General features: G+C 51.6%; 1 protein-coding gene, 1 non-coding gene and 1 pseudogene across 2 annotated transcripts in view; 1 reads left to right on the forward strand and 2 right to left on the reverse strand.

Moving 5' to 3' along the window:
* The window catches only part of LOC144107832 (uncharacterized), a 35,278-nt gene extending 28,471 nt beyond the window's left edge, over positions 1 to 6,807 (forward strand). The window contains exons 3-4 of the mRNA XM_077641043.1: positions 3,576 to 3,729; positions 6,421 to 6,807. Of these exons, the coding sequence (XP_077497169.1) occupies positions 3,576 to 3,729; positions 6,421 to 6,636 (370 nt within the window). The 3' untranslated portion in view covers positions 6,637 to 6,807. The remainder of the gene's footprint in view (positions 1 to 3,575; positions 3,730 to 6,420) is intronic.
* A 1,732-nt stretch (positions 6,808 to 8,539) lies between these two features.
* LOC144116646 (5.8S ribosomal RNA) lies at positions 8,540 to 8,691 on the reverse strand. Its single transcript, XR_013311943.1, has one exon. It is a non-coding gene; the product is annotated as a 5.8S ribosomal RNA (ribosomal RNA).
* Positions 8,692 to 10,231: 1,540 nt separating this feature from the next.
* LOC144116868 (small subunit ribosomal RNA) lies at positions 10,232 to 12,213 on the reverse strand (annotated as a pseudogene).
* Positions 12,214 to 19,004: the final 6,791 nt, after the last annotated feature.

Genomic DNA, 19,004 nt, shown 5'->3' on the forward strand with positions numbered 1-19,004 from the left:
CGATAAAAATTTCCAGAACTTATGTGGTGAGTCACGAAGAAAATTTGGCAGGCTATACTGAAAGTAATTTTGTTTAGCCTGGCGCAAAGCGCTTGTGAAGTTAGCCTGATGTATTTTAGCTATATTTCGACAGGCACCCCCACGCTTCAGACGTTTGATTTTTCTTTTCAAATGTATTATTTCTCGCGTGATCCAAGGAGTTTTTTTACATGTTTTCTTTGTTCTATTAGGAATGTAGTTATCAATGCAGCACGTACAGATTTCTTTAAATTTATTCCAGAGTTCATAACATTAGTTCCTCGAAACATGTCAAGGTGTAAGCTGAAGTAGTCTAACACACTTTCATCATTAGCTCTGGAGAAGTTTTTCACGGAAATAATTTTTGCAGATTCACTGTCGACATTTTGTTTAATGGGACAAGTAAAAACCACCATGCAATGATCAGATAACCCAGTTTCAACTGAAACAGTAAAACGTTCTGTTTCTTGGCTGAGAAAGACGAGGTCGAGAATAGATGCAGCTTCACCGTGTATGCGCGTTGGGTGCTTAACTCCCTGTTGCAAATTATGAATAAGCATAATATCACACATGTATGAAGCATTTATGTCATTGTTTGTACTAGGGAAGGGACTATTCCAGTCAATATTTGGGAGATTAAAATCACCGACAATATATATTTTATCACGGCGAAATTTAGACATGCGATCGGCCAGATCACATAAATATTGAGGTGGTGAATCAGGTGGTCTGTATACAGCAAAAAGCACAAACGATCTACCCCCGTACGACAGTTTTAAGGTCACACTTTCATGGTTAGCTATTTGCTGCAACGTGTGTGCCTCTGTGTTTTGATTCACCAGGACCGCAACTCCCCCTCCACGTGTTGCTCTATCACGGCGAAAAACTTGATAAGAGCGGGGGAAAACAGTTTCATCATCAATATCATCTCTCAGCCAAGTTTCGGTTATAACAACGGCGTGTGGATTGTGAATCAACAAGGTAGCCTCCAAAGCCTCCGATTTATTTACAATACTACGTGCATTTATATTAAGTAAGCGAAATTCCTTAACACGAGGTTGTGAAAGTCAGTCTTTGCTTTGATAACTGTTTTTATCATCGAGTTGAACTCTGCTGTTATCGCTGTCATCAAAGGTGTAAAGCATTTTTTTTCGATTCGCAGCTTGTCATTTATCAAGGTAACTTTTTTTCCTTCATTCCTTTCTGTTTTTGCGCTGTCCCACAGTAGTTTACGCTTCCTAAGTGTGTTTCGTGAATAATCGTTCTGTATTGAAATATTACTGCCTTTTAGTTTCTTGCAGTTTTTAAAGAGTTCTTGCTTTTCGTTATAGTCCTGGAAGAACACAATTACAGGGCGGTTTGTTGCCTTTTTGCCCAGCCTGTGTATTCTGCCCACAGAACTGCAAGATACGTTAAGCTTTTCTGCAAAAACTTCAGTTAGAACCTTCTTTTTCAAGACAGACTCAGATTCCCCGGGTTCTTTTTTTACTCCAAAAACAATAAGGTTTGAGCGGCGGCTCCTGTCGTCTAAATCAGTTATTTTCGCCTGGTGTTCATATATTGTTTGTTCTAGAGTGTCAATCCTGTTTGCCTGCTTCTCCAAGGCTGTAAACCTTAGTCTCATATCATTCATGAATTTTTCCATATTGCTCTGTTGCTCTCTCAAAGCAGTCACTTCAGTGGCTAGGCACTTTTGCCCTTTAAGTAATTCTTTCAGCATTTCACTAGTATCCGGACCGGGATTAGTTTCAACGTCTCCACATAGGAGCAGTTTGCACATACAAAAAGCATTGTAGGCAATTTCAACGAACTGCTGTGGGCACGGCAGGACCAGAAGACAGCGGCAATCACTTTTAACAGAACAGTAATCGGAACCAACCTGCAGACGGCAGAAGAGAAGCTTGTGAGACCACATGCCTACGCTGTTTCCGCCGCGCCCACTGAAGACAAATTCCTGTTGACGTTCTTTTAAAGGCGATTCTGACAAGGTCACGTGGTGGCTAGGTGGCGTTCCAGGCTTGATGTCACGCGGGAATGGACAATGAAAAGGAAGAGGCTCCAAAGACGGTGCAGCCAGAGAACACGTGTCGATTGCTGATCCATTTACTACAATCGTTGATGCTGTAGAACTTTGCAAGAAAACCTGCAGAAGGCAGAAGAGAAGCTTGTGAGACCACATGCCTACGCTGGTTCCGCCGCGCCCACACTCTTTGAGATATGCGGAAAAATATCTCAGAACCACCACATGCATGCATCACCACCATTCATTTGGTTCATTGCGGACAATTTTTCCAGCGTGGGTCATCGTGTGTGCAGCACGTGGTATAAACAGCCACGCTAGGCCGGAGGTTAGCAACTTTCGCTCGTGCTCGTTCTCTATAGGAAGAAGCTGTAGCATGTCATATGTAGGCGAATTTGCATTAACCGTAAACACATTTCCAGGAGAGAAACGTTCAACTTGCTTATGTGCGTTCGTTCTGATTATGCCTACAATTCTTGGCGACAGAAACGGCAGGCTGCAGCTGAACAGAACGTACCCCAATTATTTTCCGCTTACAGCTCACAGAGTGCCGTACACGAATGTAAAAATTGCTGTGACCACGTCTCAATCATAAGAGTAGACTGCAAGCATATTGCGTAATCAATCGAAACACGGGCGATATTTGACAGCACAGTGTGCCGTTTGATGAGAAATGCACATGCGATATTTCACTAGGATGTGACGAATGAAACACATTAGCGCATGTCTGCTATACACGCATGAATTTTAGGATCACTCGCAACTTACGTGTACACTTCACGACAGTACAGACCGCACCGAAGGCGGCGCACTCGAGTCGTCTACAACGATGTATACGTGCGTGAGCGCGGACAGCAGTTTTTTTCTCCAGTCTGCGGCTGCCTCCTAAAGTTTCGAGTAGTTTTCTCCACGCCAGCGGAGCCCCTTTGTACCGTACGCGATCGTTGGAACAAGACGCACTCGCATGCGATGCAGCGGAGAGCGTCTGTGCGATGTGGGGGAGATTCGCGTAAGGCGCATGCAGAAGAGACCATAAAGTAAGCCGAAACTTATTAGAAGACGCAGGGACTGATTATCCGCCTCGGGTTTAAGAAGTGTATGTTTGGAATCAAGGATGAACTTATCGAGTAGATATGGGCTATTACCTGAGATGGAAAGAGATCAAACAGGTGTTATCTATATTAACAGACATTAACCGTTGTTAGCACCACATTTCAATTCGGGAAATGTAGCAGTGTATTGAGGTCAATGTTGTTAAAGTTTGGGTAATAAAAACACACTCATCATCAAATAATCGCAAGTAGAGGTAATATTGCCAGAATGATTGCTTTGTAAATGAGAAGAAGGAAGGGTCTAAGCCCTGCAGCTTTGGGAACAAATCAAATCAACAAAGAAAGAGGGAACGAATACTTGCTTGCGTAGACAACCTGTACTTTGTTAGTAAAAATAAAATTTGCAGTGCCATTCTATCGCTAAAGAACAAAGGTTTAGAATTCGAGCGGAGAGCTCACCGAGGCCTCGCATAATACTTCGTCAGGCACCCCCTTGGCATGTTGTGCCTTGTGCTGGACTACTCCGTAGCCTGGAGCCATCTCGAGGCCATCGGAGGCGTCGGCGGCCTCGCGCGGAGTCTACCCAGGGGCGTCATCATCACCGTCGCCGGGAGCGGCGCCATCTCGCTCGTCGTCAAGGTTAGAGCAGATTTTTAAATCTCTAATAAGGTAGTTAATTTCCAAGTGAAAATTTGCTGCTGGTTTTCTGCTGGGATCATACTGGTTCCAGTAGTACTGGTTTATTAGCACATTCCCAGCAGCTACTGGAACCAGCATCTGATGGAACGAGCAGCTGATGGAACCAGTAGGTGCTGGGGCCATTAGCTTCCATACAGCACCGAAACATTACATTTAATTCTGTGTACATAAATCATTCATGCAAAATATCCTTTAATTTTCATAATTTTCTGAAACTTTAAAACAAATAGTAAATTCTTAAACTTTAAGCATTCACAAAAAGAAAGAGCAAAAAACGCTCGAAACCAACGGTAACTGGTAAACTCACCCTGCAGGGCCATGCAAATCTACCCATAGTAGGAATTAACACAAGTACAGCTTTAAACCCCACTTGAAAAGCAGCTATAGCAACAGCCCTATAATATACATACAACTTCCAAGTGTAACACGTACTCACATTCTAATGCCATATGGCCTGCCTCATGCTTATATACCCCTCAAGATGGGTCTCCCACAGGTGTGTGCGGGGAACGGTTAAGAAACAAAGCTCTCTCATTAAATATTGACATTATTTATTCAATTTTTAGCGCTCACAGTTGAATAGATTTAGTTGCAAAATTCTTTTAGGTAAATTATATTGCTACCTTGGAAACAAACGAAAAAAGCCACTGAAAAGAACAGCAAAAAGTCCTGATTCTTGAGTTAGTGAAACCAACAGAAAACCACTAAGCACCTTGCTGGAACCAGTAAAACAAGCAGTAAACTAGTAAGCACCCTGCTGGAACCGGTACAACCAGCAGAAAACCAGTAAGCACCTTGCTGGAACCAGTACAACCAGCAGAAAACCAGCAAGCACCCTGCTGGAACTAGTACAACCAGCAGAAAACCATTACAAACATCTTGCTGGAACCAGTACAACCAGCAGGAAACCTGCTAGTTCCAGCTGAACCAGTACGAACCAGTACATCCAGTCAAGCGTAGCTATACATTTACGAAGGAAAGGTATGCAGAAACTTCGCGGTTAAAGCAAAATTCGTCCTGATCCGGGGTTCGAACCCGGGAGCTCCGGTTCACCGCAGCAGACGCTCTACCAACTGAGCTACCCAGGACGACAACACTTTCCAAATCTCAGTTGACCAGATGAGGCTCATTCACTAAGCTACTGTTTAACATGACAAGTCAGCAAAAAAATGTAGGAGACACTTAAGCTTCAGCCATAAGGGCATAACGCGATGGCGTTAATGGGTAACGACCACATTAGCAGAATTGGCCATTCACTGATGGCGCAGTGGCGCTGCGGCTAAGCGATATGCCTCTGCCCTCCGATGGCAGGCGCTGCTTTGGTCCAGCTGCTTGTCAGACCCAGGTTTCTCTTCCAACCAACCTCTCGTAACCAATCATTAATTGCCACATGCTTCTGTGGGCAGTCTGCTCACTATCCGGTGGGCAGGTTGTGATAACCCCACAAGGTCAGGTGGTCTAGGTGGCCCACATGCCTACTAGGTTACTCTCTGGGCACTTTCCAGAGTTGCTATCGTGATATTTCTCTCACAATGCCGATGCCGATGCCGACAACGCCGACACCGTATTTTCTGGTGAACAAGGCATTTAACGCTATCGGGTTAAAATACGGCATCCTCATGCAAACTGGGAGGCGGGGCGGATGTAATAATGAATCGTCGTGCGAAGTTGCTCGGTATAACCTTGGATCGTACAAGGCACAATTCTGGCAGTACATGCCACCCCAGGGCAGTGGCGAGCGCTTAACCGCTGCACCACTGCACCAGAAGTGGTATGAGGACTTCCAAGGATATGTGAATATTAAGTAGAGAACGACCAATTCTGCTTATATGCGCATTAACCCATTAGTTATGGCTTCATACCCTTAAGGCGGAGCGTGGACCATTCTACGGCGGCGACTGCCTTCACGAAGTTAACACACAGATCAGAAGGGGTGCGGCGGCGTCGCGGCGGCGGCGACGTACAGCCATGCAGAGGTAGAATTGCGTGTGTCATGGCGTCGGGTTACATCACGCCGCAGTGCGCGGCGACTGCGTTCACAAAAGGTTAATTAAGAACACAAACTCATACATTGTCGCAGTAATTCACAGCCACGTTTCTGCACGGCTCCAAATAATTTCGCTCCTTTTAGGCGGAACAGCCACTGTACAAAAGTCAATCAGAATGTTTTACGGAAGTTCGCGTCTCGAGAGTTCCTGCTGTTTTTTCAACACGCATTAAGCTGACGCTTAGCAGCACCTACTAGCCGTTTAACAAAACTAATTACTCTATATGACGCCATAGACGCTAGACGGGACATGACTAACATTGCCCCATTGAGCCTGTGTTTCAGTCTCAAAGCACAATTTCTTTAGATTCATGTTTACTCTGTACGCGTGCACCACTCAGCTCAGTCCCGGTGCATTGAGGTAGGGTTTACCTTGCGGCACATCTTTCTTGAATCGCCATTGAATCACCGCTCGTTCACTCTTTCCAAATTATCTTTGCAGTTGTCGCTCCATTTGAAAGTCTTCATTACGGTATCTATCACGTACAGAAGTTTCAAACAATTAGATTCATGCGAACACCCTCTTCCAGTGGCCTCCAAACCACTATCCATCAGGTGCTGACGGGTTTCGTCTCCCCTCGCAGGAGACCGGCTTCGAACTGTGGCTGACGGCGCACTTGAAACGCAGCACGGCGGGACTGCTGGTGAAGCAGTCCATCCTGGCCGTGTCCGCCTCGATAATCACCGAGTTGGTCAGCAACTCCTCAGCCCTCTCCTTGCTGCTGCCAGTCGCCGTCGACGTTGTGAGTATTTGGCACACACTATACTCCAAAGAATATACTCTTGCGCTTCTACTTTAATTCTTTAGAGTTTCTGTGATTGGTCCAGTCCCGGCACGGGATGCATCGTGCGACTAGTGACAGTTATGCTTCGGAAAAAGGACAAATCTGCAGCCCATGGGTAGACACGTCCATGTCGAAGCTGATCGCGTGATATTGCAGGAATGTTTACTAAGTGAGAGAAATAAAGCTTGACACTGGGAAATCATAATAAAGGTGTAAAACCGTTGCAGGATTATATTCATCATAGAATTTCTATGGAAGCGTATTGTAAGCAGCATACAAGTTTCGGCGATTTCAGGAGACTTACATAAACGATGGCCAGCAAGAAATGATTACAGGTACAAATTGAAGCACTAAAGACACTCACTCCACACCTAATATATGCCGAACATATCAGAGAAGTTGCCAACGTAAACATTACATATAACGGATTTATATTACTGTGATAATATTTAGGTTGTTACCTTTGCTACCGGATCCCTTGGTATGTGTACATTTGTAGGGAGCTCTAAGCGGTTTCACGTACTCTTGAACTCTCTCTTCAAAGTTCTTTTCAACTTTCCCTCACGGTACTTGTTGACTATCGGTCTCTCGGTCGTATTTAGCCTTAGATGGAGTTTACCACCCACTTAGGGCTGCACTCTCAAGCACCTCGACTCACGGGAGGCTTCGTCCTGGGCGCGCAATGGCGGAGACGGGCCTGGCACCCACTCTGGGACAAGCCCCTGTCAGGGGGACTTGCACCGTCGCAAACTCCCGGGAACTTTGCCTCCCATACACCACATTTCCCGACCGCCTGCAAGGACGGGGGATTCGGTGCTGGGCTAGGTCCCGTTTCGCACGCAGCTACTCAGGGAATCCCTGTTCGTTTCTTTTCCTCCGCTTAGTGATATGCCTAAATTCAGCGGGTTGTCTCGCCTTATCTGAGGTCGACACAGATGTGCGCTCTCGCGTTCGATTCCGGCGCGGTCCAGCGCGCGCGCGCGCGTCCTTCCCCAATCGTCCGGCCGACGCCTTCCGCCCGTTCCCCGCTCACAGTCGGCAGCACCCTCGGCGACTGCGAACGAGACTGGAAGGCGCCGCTGGCCGGCGCTCGGGACCGCGCGCATGCGATTTGCGCGGATAACGCAGAGAGTTTCGAGCCCCCGACCGCCGCGGCCGAATTTTTCCCTGCCGCACCTCTCTTTCCCTCGAGAGAGCGACCTCCGCCTGGCGTAGGGGCATCGTCAAGTTTTGAGTCGCCCCTGCCCCAACTGGAGTGGCCCAGTTTTTCTCGCGGCAGAGACTGCGAAGCACTTAGACCGACGGCGGACTGCGCTCGCAACGAGATCGTGTCCGTTCGACCCTTACTCGACATCGCGCCCGTTCGAGGGGGCGGTCCCTTTGCATCGGGTCCGGGGGGACCCCTTCGTCACCGCGCCACGGCGCGCCTCTGCGCCTCGCCCGAAACTGCCGCGCACGAAACGCTTTCGCGCGCCTGTCGCCTCCCCGCACCCCGCGCGAGATCTCCCTTCTTCTCGCGCGGGCGTGCACGGACAGGGCGCTCCCGTCTCTGCGTTTCTCGCAGCAGTTCGGCTACACGTACGCGGGCCAGCGGGCAACGCTTTGCCGCCCGTCCACACGGCCTCGTCTCCCGTCGGGACCGCGCTTTCCCTGCAGGTAATCCCTTCCTGCGGCGGTCGCCTTCGGAGGCCAGACGCTCTACGGCTAGCAGCCGCCGTCCCGCGTTACGTCGTCTGCGCAGGGCGACCCGACTCGGCCGCTTGGAGCGCGGCTGAAGGGTTCGACCCACTCTCCTCTTTCGCAGTCTTTCGAGGGATCTTCGGCGTTTCGTACAGAGCCGTCCTCTTTGCCGACACGGTCAAAACGAGTCGCCGGCCGCGCTATCCCCGGGCGCCGGCGTCTCTCTTGATATATGATCCGACCCTCAGACAGACGAACCCAAGGGAAGACCCAAGGGCGCAATTGCGTTCGAAGAATCAGTGCTCAGTGTGTCCTGCAATTCACACCAAGTCTCGCAGCTGGCTGCGTTCTTCATCGACCCGATAACCGAGTGATCCACCGCTTAGAGTCGTGCATTTGGTTTGTTCAATTCCGTACAGTACAACCAGGGTTTTAGGCACCGGGCTCCTCCCCTGGCCTCCCCGACTGCAGTTTCGTCCGACAATTCCACGTTCCAGCAGCCGTCCGTTCGGCATGCTTGCGCGGTGCCTCAAAGCCGAGGCGAGCAAGGTCTCTTCGAAGCTTGTGTGCGACAATGGCTTGCGGGTCGCTAGAGACGACGAGGCATTTGGCAACCCTAAGGCAGACGTGCACGGCGCTCTCAAGTTCCGGTATTCGCTGGTGCCGTTTTTTTGCTGTTCACGGTTTGCTGTTCAGCCCGTTTTCTTTAAGCGGTCGCACGGGTCCGACGACCATCGGTTCACCAGGAAGCACACCGGTAACTTCGTCATTAATTGGTCAGTAACACAGAGCTTTTGCGCCGTTTCCCCGAGCACGTTCGTTCTGCCGTTGTGTTCGCAGCGACGTCACCCATGGACTCCCAAGCAGCGGTAGCTCTGTGTGGACGGTTCTTTGCCGCCCACCGCTGCGCCCTCTTTGGGGAAGGGGTCATCTTTCGCTCAGAAATGCCCCTCGAGTCCGCCCTCGTGCTGCGCCCTATCCGACCATTTCGCCACATCATTGCTTCGCTTAAGAGACAGGCACCGCCTAGCGGTGGCTACGCAGCGCGTACTTGGAAAGCCGCCAGACGGGCGTTCGTCAGACTACTCCCGCAACAGGAGTCCACCGGCCACAGTGCCATGGACGGCGTTTCGGTATCGCACCGGCACACTACTCGAAGGCTGGGAAGGACGAAGCAGCAGGAGAACCCCGCTGCCGCAGGTGTGTTCAAAATGCGGGATTATAACCCCTCGTCCCTTTCTTCCCGGTGCCTCCTTTCGCCCCGCCGGCACGGCTTCAGACATCGCGACCGCACTGCGAGACCTCTTGCTGCAGCCGTTCCTTATAAGTACTGGGCCGCACGCGTCCCGCCGCGCGCGCGTTGTTGCGAAGAGTTACTTTTCTGGAGCCGGCGAGCCGCGTTTCCTCTCGTACTCCGCAGCAGCCGCCGCCGTTCCCTTGGCGGCGGGCAAGCCTTTCCCTCGGCCAGCCTACCGACTCCGTCGCGACTCTCATGAGCCAGGGAGCCGTGTTTCCTCTCGTACTCCGCAGCAGCCGCCGCAGTTCCCTTGGCGGCGGGCCGGCCTTTCCCTCGGCCGGCCTACCGCCTCGGTCGCAACTCTAACGAGAACCAGCGAGCTGCGGTTCCTTTCGTACTTCGCGCAGCCGCCGCCGTTCCCTTGGCAGCCGGCCGGCCTTTCCCTCGGCCAGCCTACCGGCTACGTTCGAGTCTCTGCGACAACGAGTGTCGAAGACCGAAAGCCCACCAGATTGGTGCGTTACGCCGTTTGAACCCACGGAAGCAGTCCGTCCGACATTCCCTTGGTGACGGACCTCCGCTGGGCGTAACAATTTTTGCAGAGAGGCGGCATCAGAATCTCGCAACTCCGCGGTGGAGGCTTTCCCCCGCTTATAAGCGGGGGCGGCGCCGGGTGTGACAAGCACAGTCCGGTAATGATCCTTCCGCAGGTTCACCTACGGAAACCTTGTTACGACTTTTACTTTCTCTAAATGATCATCATCATCATCATCATCATCATCAGCCTTACTACACCCACTGCAGGGCAAAGGCCTTTCCCAAGTCTCTCCAATTAACCCTCCAATTAACCAGGCTGGAGTGCGGCCTGATCTCGGTGACCAGAACCGATAACGCACTCTCTCACCAGAGAAGGATTTGGCCACCCTGGTGTAGTACTTGGCCACAACCTTCTATGATCAAACCAATTAACCCAATCAAAATGATCAAGTTTGGTCATCTTTCCAACAGACCGGCGCAACCGAAATGCCGCGCCGGACATCGGTCCGAAGACCTCACTAAATCATTCAATCGGTAGTAGTGACGGGCGGTGTGTACAATGGGCAGGGACGTAATCAACGCGAGCTTATGACTCGCGCTTGCTGGGAATTCCTCGTTCAAGGGGAACAATTGCAAGCCCCTATCGCAATCACGAAAGAAGTATAAAAGTGTAGCGCGCGTGCGGCCCCGGACATCTAAGGGCATCACAGACCTGTTATTGCTCTGTTTCGTGCGGCTAGGAGCCGCTTGTCCCTCTAAGAAGGTTGTAAGGTGCTGGGAACCCCGCACCTATTTAATAGGCTAGAGTCTCGTTCGTTACCGGAATTGACCAGACAAATCGCTCCACCAACTAAGAACGGCCATGCACCACCATCCACCGAATCAAGAAAGAGCTCTCAATCTTTCAATCCTCCCAGTGTCCGGGCCGGGTAAGTTTTCCTGTGTTGAGTCAAATTAAGCCGCAGGCTCCACTCCTGGTGATGCCCTTCCGTCATTTCCTTTAAGTTTCAGCTTTGCAACCATACTTCCCCCGGAACCCAAATACTTTGGTTTCCCGTGAAGCTGCCCGCCGAGTCATTTGAGTAACTCAGGCGGATCGCTGGTTGGCATCGTTTATGGTCAGAACTAGGGCGGTATCTGATCGCCTTCGAACCTCTGACTTTCGTTCTTGATCAAAGAAAACATTCTTCGCAAATGCTTTCGCAGTAGTTCGTTTGCGACGGTCCAAGAATTTCACCTCTAGCGCCGCAATACGAATGCCCCCGTCTGTTCCTCTTAATCATTACCCCGTATTCCAAAAACCAACAGAACAGAAGCGGGATCTTGTTCTATTATTCCATGCAAGTTTATTCAGGCGACTCGCCTGCGTTGAGCACTCTTATTTTTTCAAATTAAAAGCGCAGGCCTCCTCGAGACGCACCAATGCAGGGCACCAAGAGAGGACCGGCATGATGTTCAGTCCGAGCCGTCGCATCGGGTAGATGCACTACTCGTCTGGAACTGAGATCCAACTACGAGCTTTTTAACCGCAGCAGCTTTAGTATACGCTATTGGAGCTGGAATTACCGCGGCTTCTGGCACCAGACTTGCCCTCCAATTGATCCTCGCTAAAGGATTTAGAGTGTACTCATTTCAATTACGGGGCCTCAAAAGAGTCCCGTATTATTATTTTTCGTCACTACCTCCCCGTGCCGGGAGTGGTTAATTTGCGCGCCTGCTGCCTTCCTTGGATGTGGTAGCCGTTTCTCAGGCTCCCTCTCCGGAATCGAACCCTGATTCTCCGTTACCCGTAACAACCATGGTAGGCAAGTAACCTACCATCGAAAGTTGATAAGGCAGACACTTAATAGAAACGTCGCCGGCGATCTGCACAAAGTTATCCAGAGTCACCACAGAGTACGGGCAGAACCCGATGGGTCTTGGTCTAATAAAAGCGCCCGTCAGCCAAATGCCTTCAGGCTCAATGCATGCATTAGCTCTAGAATTTCCACAGTTGTCCAAGTAGAAAGAAACGATCTAAGGAACCATACCTGATTTAATGAGCCATTCGCGGTTTCGCCTTATTTCGGCATGTACTTAGACATGCATGGCTTAATCTTTGAGACAAGCATTTGATTACTGGCAGGATCAACCAGATAGATGCATAGGCAAACCCTTGTCGCTCCTCAAGGGAGCCCTGTCGCGGCCGATCGGGGCCCCTCTCACCCCTCGGCGCGCATCTTTTTCGCGGCAGCTCTCGCTGCCCGTGCATCGTTCGAGCTCGCTGCGGCATCCGACCCGAAGGCCCGGTTATCACCGCGCGGCAAGAGAGCACGCGCCCTTAGGCAAAGCATTTGTAACGCGCCCACCTGTGCGCACGCGACCGCTAGGGCCGCGGCGTTCAGGCACTGGACAGCGCTTGCTGTGTAGCCGAGACGGCCAAGCCGCCAGACGACGGGACACGCCCACGTCTTCGGCGCAGTCGCACGGAATCGAGTCCGGGTAGCACGAAACACACTTCATAACACATCCATGGGAACAGCGTCATCCGACAACCAGCCCCTATCGCAGACGCGGATGGGCTGCAGACGAATGCCGTGGGGTCCACGGGACGGGGACACGCTGGGCACGAGGCCGCATATCAAGACCCGTACGGCGCGCGCGCGCTCGGGCGCACGCCACCGACAGCGCCACAAGGACCCCCATATAGTAGCAGCGATAAGTACCCAGACCTCCGTGGGTTGGCAAGTGGCCGTACTCGTGCCCATCTCGCCGTAAATTTGGCGCAAATCGTGCGCGCCCATCGGGCGGCATCGCGGCGCGCGCGTTTCGCGGCGCCCCTCGCGAGCCGAACACGTGGACTGCCGTGGCGCTTGGCGCCGTGCACGAGGCGCCTTCGCCGCAATAGCCGCGCAAATCGTGCGGCACCCATCGGCGGCATCGCGGCCCGCGTGTTTTGGGGCGCCCCGCGCGAGCCGAACTCGTGTACTTTGCCGTGGCGCTTGGCGCCGTGCTCGAGGCGCCTTCGCCGCAAGAGCCGCGCAAATCGTGCGGCACCCATCGGCGGCATCGCGGCGAGCGCGTTTCGCGGCGCCCCACGCGAGCCGAACTCGTTGACTTTGCCGTGGCGCTTGGCGCCGTGCTCGAGGCGCTTTCGCCGCAGGGGCCGCGCAAATCGTGCGGCACCCATCGGCGGCATCGCGGCGCGCGCGTTTCGCGGCGCCCCGCGCGAGCCGAACTCGTGGACTTTGCCGTGGCGCTATCGGCCCCTTTGTCGGTACCGCGGTTCCCCCGCGGGACCTGGTCAAATCGCGGGCGCGGCAGCGCGGCCGGCATCGCGGCGCTCCACACGAGCCGTACTCGTGGACTTTGCCGCCGCGCTAATGCACAAATGCGCCTCCGGGGCGTCGAGAGGCGCGTTTCAGACTTCGCCGACGAAGCGCAAACTCTACGCCTCCGAGTCTGCCGCGGCGGTATGCCCCCCTTATATATGCAGCGATAAGTACCCAGACCTCCGCGGGTCAGCCGGGGCGGCCTTTCTTGAACTGCTATAACTCCGCCGGGCGACGCACTAGAGCGGCGCAAAGGATATCAAATTCTTTGTCGTTTAGAGGGCTACACGCTGATGTAAACATTGTACGGCCCCGCCTAACGGAACGACCGCGAAGTTTGTAAATTTCGTTGAACACTGCCCGAGCCAGACAGCCTAAACGCCCGTATCTTCAGATAGATATAAAGCACAGAGGCGATGAGGGTGGCAAAAGCTTCGAGCTTTCGCGCCAAGTAAGCCGATGCCAAATTCGCACGCCTCCGAGGCCTGGTACGGCCGCCAAATATTACCAAACGTTACCCGGGCGAGGGACCCTTTGTATCGCTTGTATCTTTCGATGGTGCAAGAAGAGAGAGGCGAATGTGTCACCAAATGATTTGCCGCTCCGAGACCTATCCTGCGATGGGAAAGTCGTGCGCCTCCGATTTGCGGGAGAGCGGCAAAAACTTGAAAACTCTATCGCTTCCGCCCCAGGCGAGACCGCCTAAACGCCTCTATCTTCGGCTAGTGAAGAAGGAGACGGACGAGTTTGAGTTTGAATTTATTTCCACAAACAAGGAGATACAATTGTTGTGAGAGATACAAGGGGAAAAAGCTTCTCAGGGGCAGCTTTACCGACCACAGTGCCGTTACAGAGGCTGCGGCAGGGCGGAAGTGAAGGCTTATAAATGAACCAGGGTTAAAACAAATGCAAAACAAGAAACCGAAAAAGATACAATTGCAACAGTAAAAGAAAAAGAAAACGCCGTACACCGCTTATTACAGAAAGACATAGAGGCGCACAAAAATATCTCAGGCAGGTTGCTCAAAAAACAAAACAAAAACAAGTGAGCACGTCGATGTCACATCGAGTAATGTCATTTAGTGACTTCGGCAACCTGTAGCTTAACATTTGTTGACCACAATCAGTTCGCTTGCGAGAAACACACCAAGTCTCCGGATGCTGGAGTAGTGTAGGGGGCAACGCGTATTTTTTATAGATTTTCTTTTTTTTAATTCAAAAAATTCCGACAACACAGTGCCTTGGTGCAGAGGGCAGACGAACGGCGAAAATCAATCCGCCTGACTGGGCCCTATGCACCACTCGAACGCAACAGCAAGAAGCACTTCTATACACACACAGATACACGTTATAATGATCACAATGTTTGTAGAGCACAACTTTCAAGTATAAGCGTTCATTCCATTCTTATTACTCAGAAAACACGTCTAAAAAATCACAGAAAAGGACAGTGCAAGAGAAGACAATTTCAAACATAACTATAGAAACTGAATGCGTGCCTATAAAAAAAAACAAAAAAATATCAGAACAGAGCATTGCAAGAGCCGACACAGATGCAACATATGTGTAGAAACTAACTGTGTGCCTACCAAGAAAATTAAAACAAATGTGCGAAAGATATAAGCAGGAAAAATAAAATAAAAAACTATAGTGCATTTCCCAGGAAGTGACTTTTCGCTCGCTTACGAAAAGCAGACAGAGGAAGATGAATTAAATCGGGATGGGTTCAAGTTGAAATGCTGCGTAGCATAGTTGGTTCTGTTTCTTGGTTTCTGTATATTTGTGCGTCTAAACCCATATCGTTCGTGAATTTAGAAAAAAAAACTTTGTTGTCGATTGGCTACGAGTTTCAAGAATGCCGCCTGACACGGTCGCTGGTAGTGTAACGTTTGTATAGGTAGTACTCGCTGAAGTAGGAATATGTGGAGTCATATCTTGAAAAATTTTCAACAAAGCGAATAGATTTCTTTTGCAATAAAAAGGGCCTTTCAAGATTATATTTCCCAGTGAGTCCCCAGATAAGCGAACAATAGCGAAACCTGGAATGAACTGCACTGAAATAAAGCTGGCGCCAAAATGTCCGTTGGTCAGCGCCATCAAACTTTCCAAATGTTGAAAAGTGTTTGTTCGTTATATTGGCGAGAGCTTCGCCTCTTAGTAACCCCGCCCCTGTTTACATATTGTCGCCGACAAACGTAGGGCGGCACGAAAAAAAAAGGGCTTTTGTTAATCCGAAGGCCAGAAAACCCAGCAGCGCGCTTTCGAACGGGAACGTCCTCTTCTTCGCTCCCACACGAGCCCAGTCATGCCGCTCGGGCGCATGGCGGCGCTCGCACTGTGGCATTGCCCCCCTCCTTTCAAGAGGCATCGCCTCGATGCCTCCGGCAAGGGGGATAAAGAGTGTGGAGACACCGAAAGTGCGATGGCGTGTGGCGGCAGCACTGAATGTGAACTCCGGGAGGGGCTAACGGGTGTAATACGGTTTCTGCGGAACACGTGGATGACTTCAGACTTGGGCGGGCGAGAAGACCGGACAACTCCTTGCGGGTACACTTCATAGTTCACATCGCTGAGTTGACGTAGCACCTCGTAGGGACCGAAGTAGCGCCGCAGGAGCTTTTCAGAGCGACCGCGCACACGTATAGGGCTCCATACCCAGACGTGCTCGCCGGGTTGGTAAATCACCTCCCTGTGGCGGAGGTTGTAACGCCGGGCGTCAGTTGTCTGCTGGTGGCGAATGCGTTGTCGAGCAAGGTGGCGAGCGGCTTCTGCATCGCGAACGAATTGGTCAGCGCCTGGGGCAGACGAGGGGGTACAATCCGGGAGCAGCATGGCGTCAAGCATGCTCAGGGCATCTCGGCCATACACCAAACGGAAGGGGGTGAAGCGCGTCGTTTCTTGGAGGGCGGTGTTGTACGCAAACGTGATATAGGGAAGTATTTCGTCCCAGTTGCGATGGTCAGCGTCGACATACATAGACATCATATCTGTGATGGTCTTGTTCAGCCTCTCAGTAAGTCCATTCGTTTGAGGATGGTAAGCAGTAGTTTTTCTATGACTGGTGCCACTAAGACGGAGGACCTCGTGTGTAAGAGCCGACGTAAACGCGGTTCCCCGGTCAGTTAATACAACCACGCGGGCGCCGTGGCGAAGCACGATGTGGTGAACAAAGAACTGTGCAATTTCAGCAGCGGTGCCACTGGGAAGAGCCTTGGTTTCACAATAGCGGCTTAGGTAGTCCGTGGCAACAACAATATACCGGTTTCCCATGGAGGACACCGGGAATGGGCCCAGTAAGTCCATGCCGACTTGTTGGAATGGGATTTGCGGTGGATCAATTGGCTTCAGAAGGCCGGCCGGTTTTGTCGGTGGTACCTTCCGTCGTTGACACTCACGGCAGGTTCGAACGTAGCGTTGGACGACCGCAGCAAGCCGTGGCCAGTAGTACTTGTGGCGGAGGCGTCCCAATGTTCTGGAAAAACCGAGGTGGCCAGAAGAAATGTCGTCGTGGCATGCAGCGAGAACTTCCTGACGAAGTGCGGTTGGGACAACGAGGAGATACGCAGTTTCGGTCGGGCCGTAGTTTTTCTTGTAGAGGACTCCATCTATTAAGCAATACGACGAAAGTCCGCGAGAGAAGAGTCTGGGCGGAGACGGAGCGGTTCCTTCGAGGTACTCGATTAGAGGCAGCAGTTCGCAGTCGGCCCTCTGGTGGTGGGCAAGGTCGGATGTGGTGACAGCGCCGAGGAAAGCAGAATCGTCGTCGGACTCATCTGGTGGGCACGGAAGAGGAGCTCGGGAGAGACAGTCTGCATCGCTATGTTGCCGACCCGACTTATACACGATGGTGACGTCGAACTCTTGCAACCGAAGGCTCCACCGTGCAAGTCGCCCCGATGGATCTTTGAGGTTCGCAAGCCAGCACAAGGAGTGATGATCGCTGACGACTCGAAACGGGCGGCCGTACAGGTATGGGCGAAATTTTGTGATTGCCCACACAACACCGAGACACTCCTTTTCCGTTGTGGAATAATTCACTTCGGAACGGGACAAAGTGCGACTTGCGTATGCGATCACGCGTTCCACACCGTCTTGCCACTGCACAATCACCGCACCGAGGCCCACATTGCTGGCATCTGTGTGCAGTTCCGTGTCGGCCTGCTCGTCGAAGTGGGCAAGGATAGGCGTAGATTGGAGGCGGGCCTTAAGCTCTATGAAAGCTTTTTCCTGATCTTGGCCCCAGAAAAAGGGTTCAGAGTCTTTTGTCAGGCGAGTCAGCGGCTCTGCGAGCTTGGAGAAGTTTTGAACGAACCTCCGATAATAGGCGCAAAGCCCCAGGAAACGCCGCAAGCTTCGTTTATCTGTTGGCTGGGGAAATGCAGCAACGGCGGCGGTCTTTTCTGGGTCGGGGCTAACGCCCTGAGCGCTCACAATGTGGCCAAGAAACTTGAGCTCCCGAAATGCGAAGTGGCACTTTTCAGGCTTGAGAGACAGACCCGCAGAACGAATTGCTTCGAAGACGGCACGCAAACGTTTCAGGTGCTCCTCGAACGTGTCGGAGAAAATCACGACGTCGTCGAGATAGACAAGGCAGGACTGCCACTTCAGGTCAGTTAATACGGTGTCCATCATACGTTGGAACGTCGCAGGGGCTGAACACAAGCCGAAAGGAAGCACCTTAAATTCGTACAGTCCGTCAGGAGTAACGAAGGCGGTCTTTTCTCGGTCACTGTCGTCGACCTCGATTTGCCAATAACCGCTACGAAGGTCGAGTGACGAAAAGTAGGTAGCATGGCGGAGGCGGTCTAATGAGTCATCAATGCGCGGCAGTGGATAGACATCTTTTTTGGTAACGTTATTGAGGCGTCTATAATCTACACAGAACCGTAGGCTGCCGTCCTTCTTTGCGACGAGGACAACAGGTGACGCCCAGGGGCTCGTCGATGGTTGTATGACGTCGTCGTGGAGCATTTCGGCAACTTGGCGGCGGTTAGCATCCCGCTCCTTCGACGAAACACGATAAGGACGCTGACATAGCGGTCTCTGGTCACTGTCGACGATAATACGGTGCTTAGTTATTGGCGTCTGGCGAACCTTGGATGTTGATGCAAAACAGTCGCGGAAAGAGTCAATAAGGCTTTCCACGCGGCGTTTCTGATTGGTCAGAAGGTCAGGGTTCACGTCGGTCCTAATGGCTGTTGCAGTGTCCTGTTCGGCTATTTCGGGAGCCGTTGTTGATAAGGCACATTGGCCGGCATGTTCGCCAAGTTCTTCAAAATGGGCAATCACCGTGTTTTTCGTCAAATGTTGGGGTTCACAACTAAAGTTTGTCACTAAGAGCGTGGTACGCGCGTGAACAAGGTCGACAAGGGCGCGAGCAACGCAAACTTGCCGAGACAGTAGCAGCGACATATTCGCTTCGGCAATGCCCCGAGTACCGGAGCTGGTATCACACTGGACTGTGACAAACTTGCTTGCTCTCGGCGGTATCGTTGTGTGGTCATCAGAGATGCGTAATGGTGCTCTGTGCGGCTCGGGGTCGGTATCAACGGCTCGCTGTGTCGAAAAAGATACCAATTGCTCATGCAGGTTGATGATCGCCCCATACTCTTTAAGGA

The sequence above is a fragment of the Amblyomma americanum genome, chromosome 1 (genome assembly GCF_052857255.1).
Source record: "Amblyomma americanum isolate KBUSLIRL-KWMA chromosome 1, ASM5285725v1, whole genome shotgun sequence".
In the NCBI taxonomy this organism is placed as follows: domain Eukaryota; kingdom Metazoa; phylum Arthropoda; class Arachnida; order Ixodida; family Ixodidae; genus Amblyomma; species Amblyomma americanum.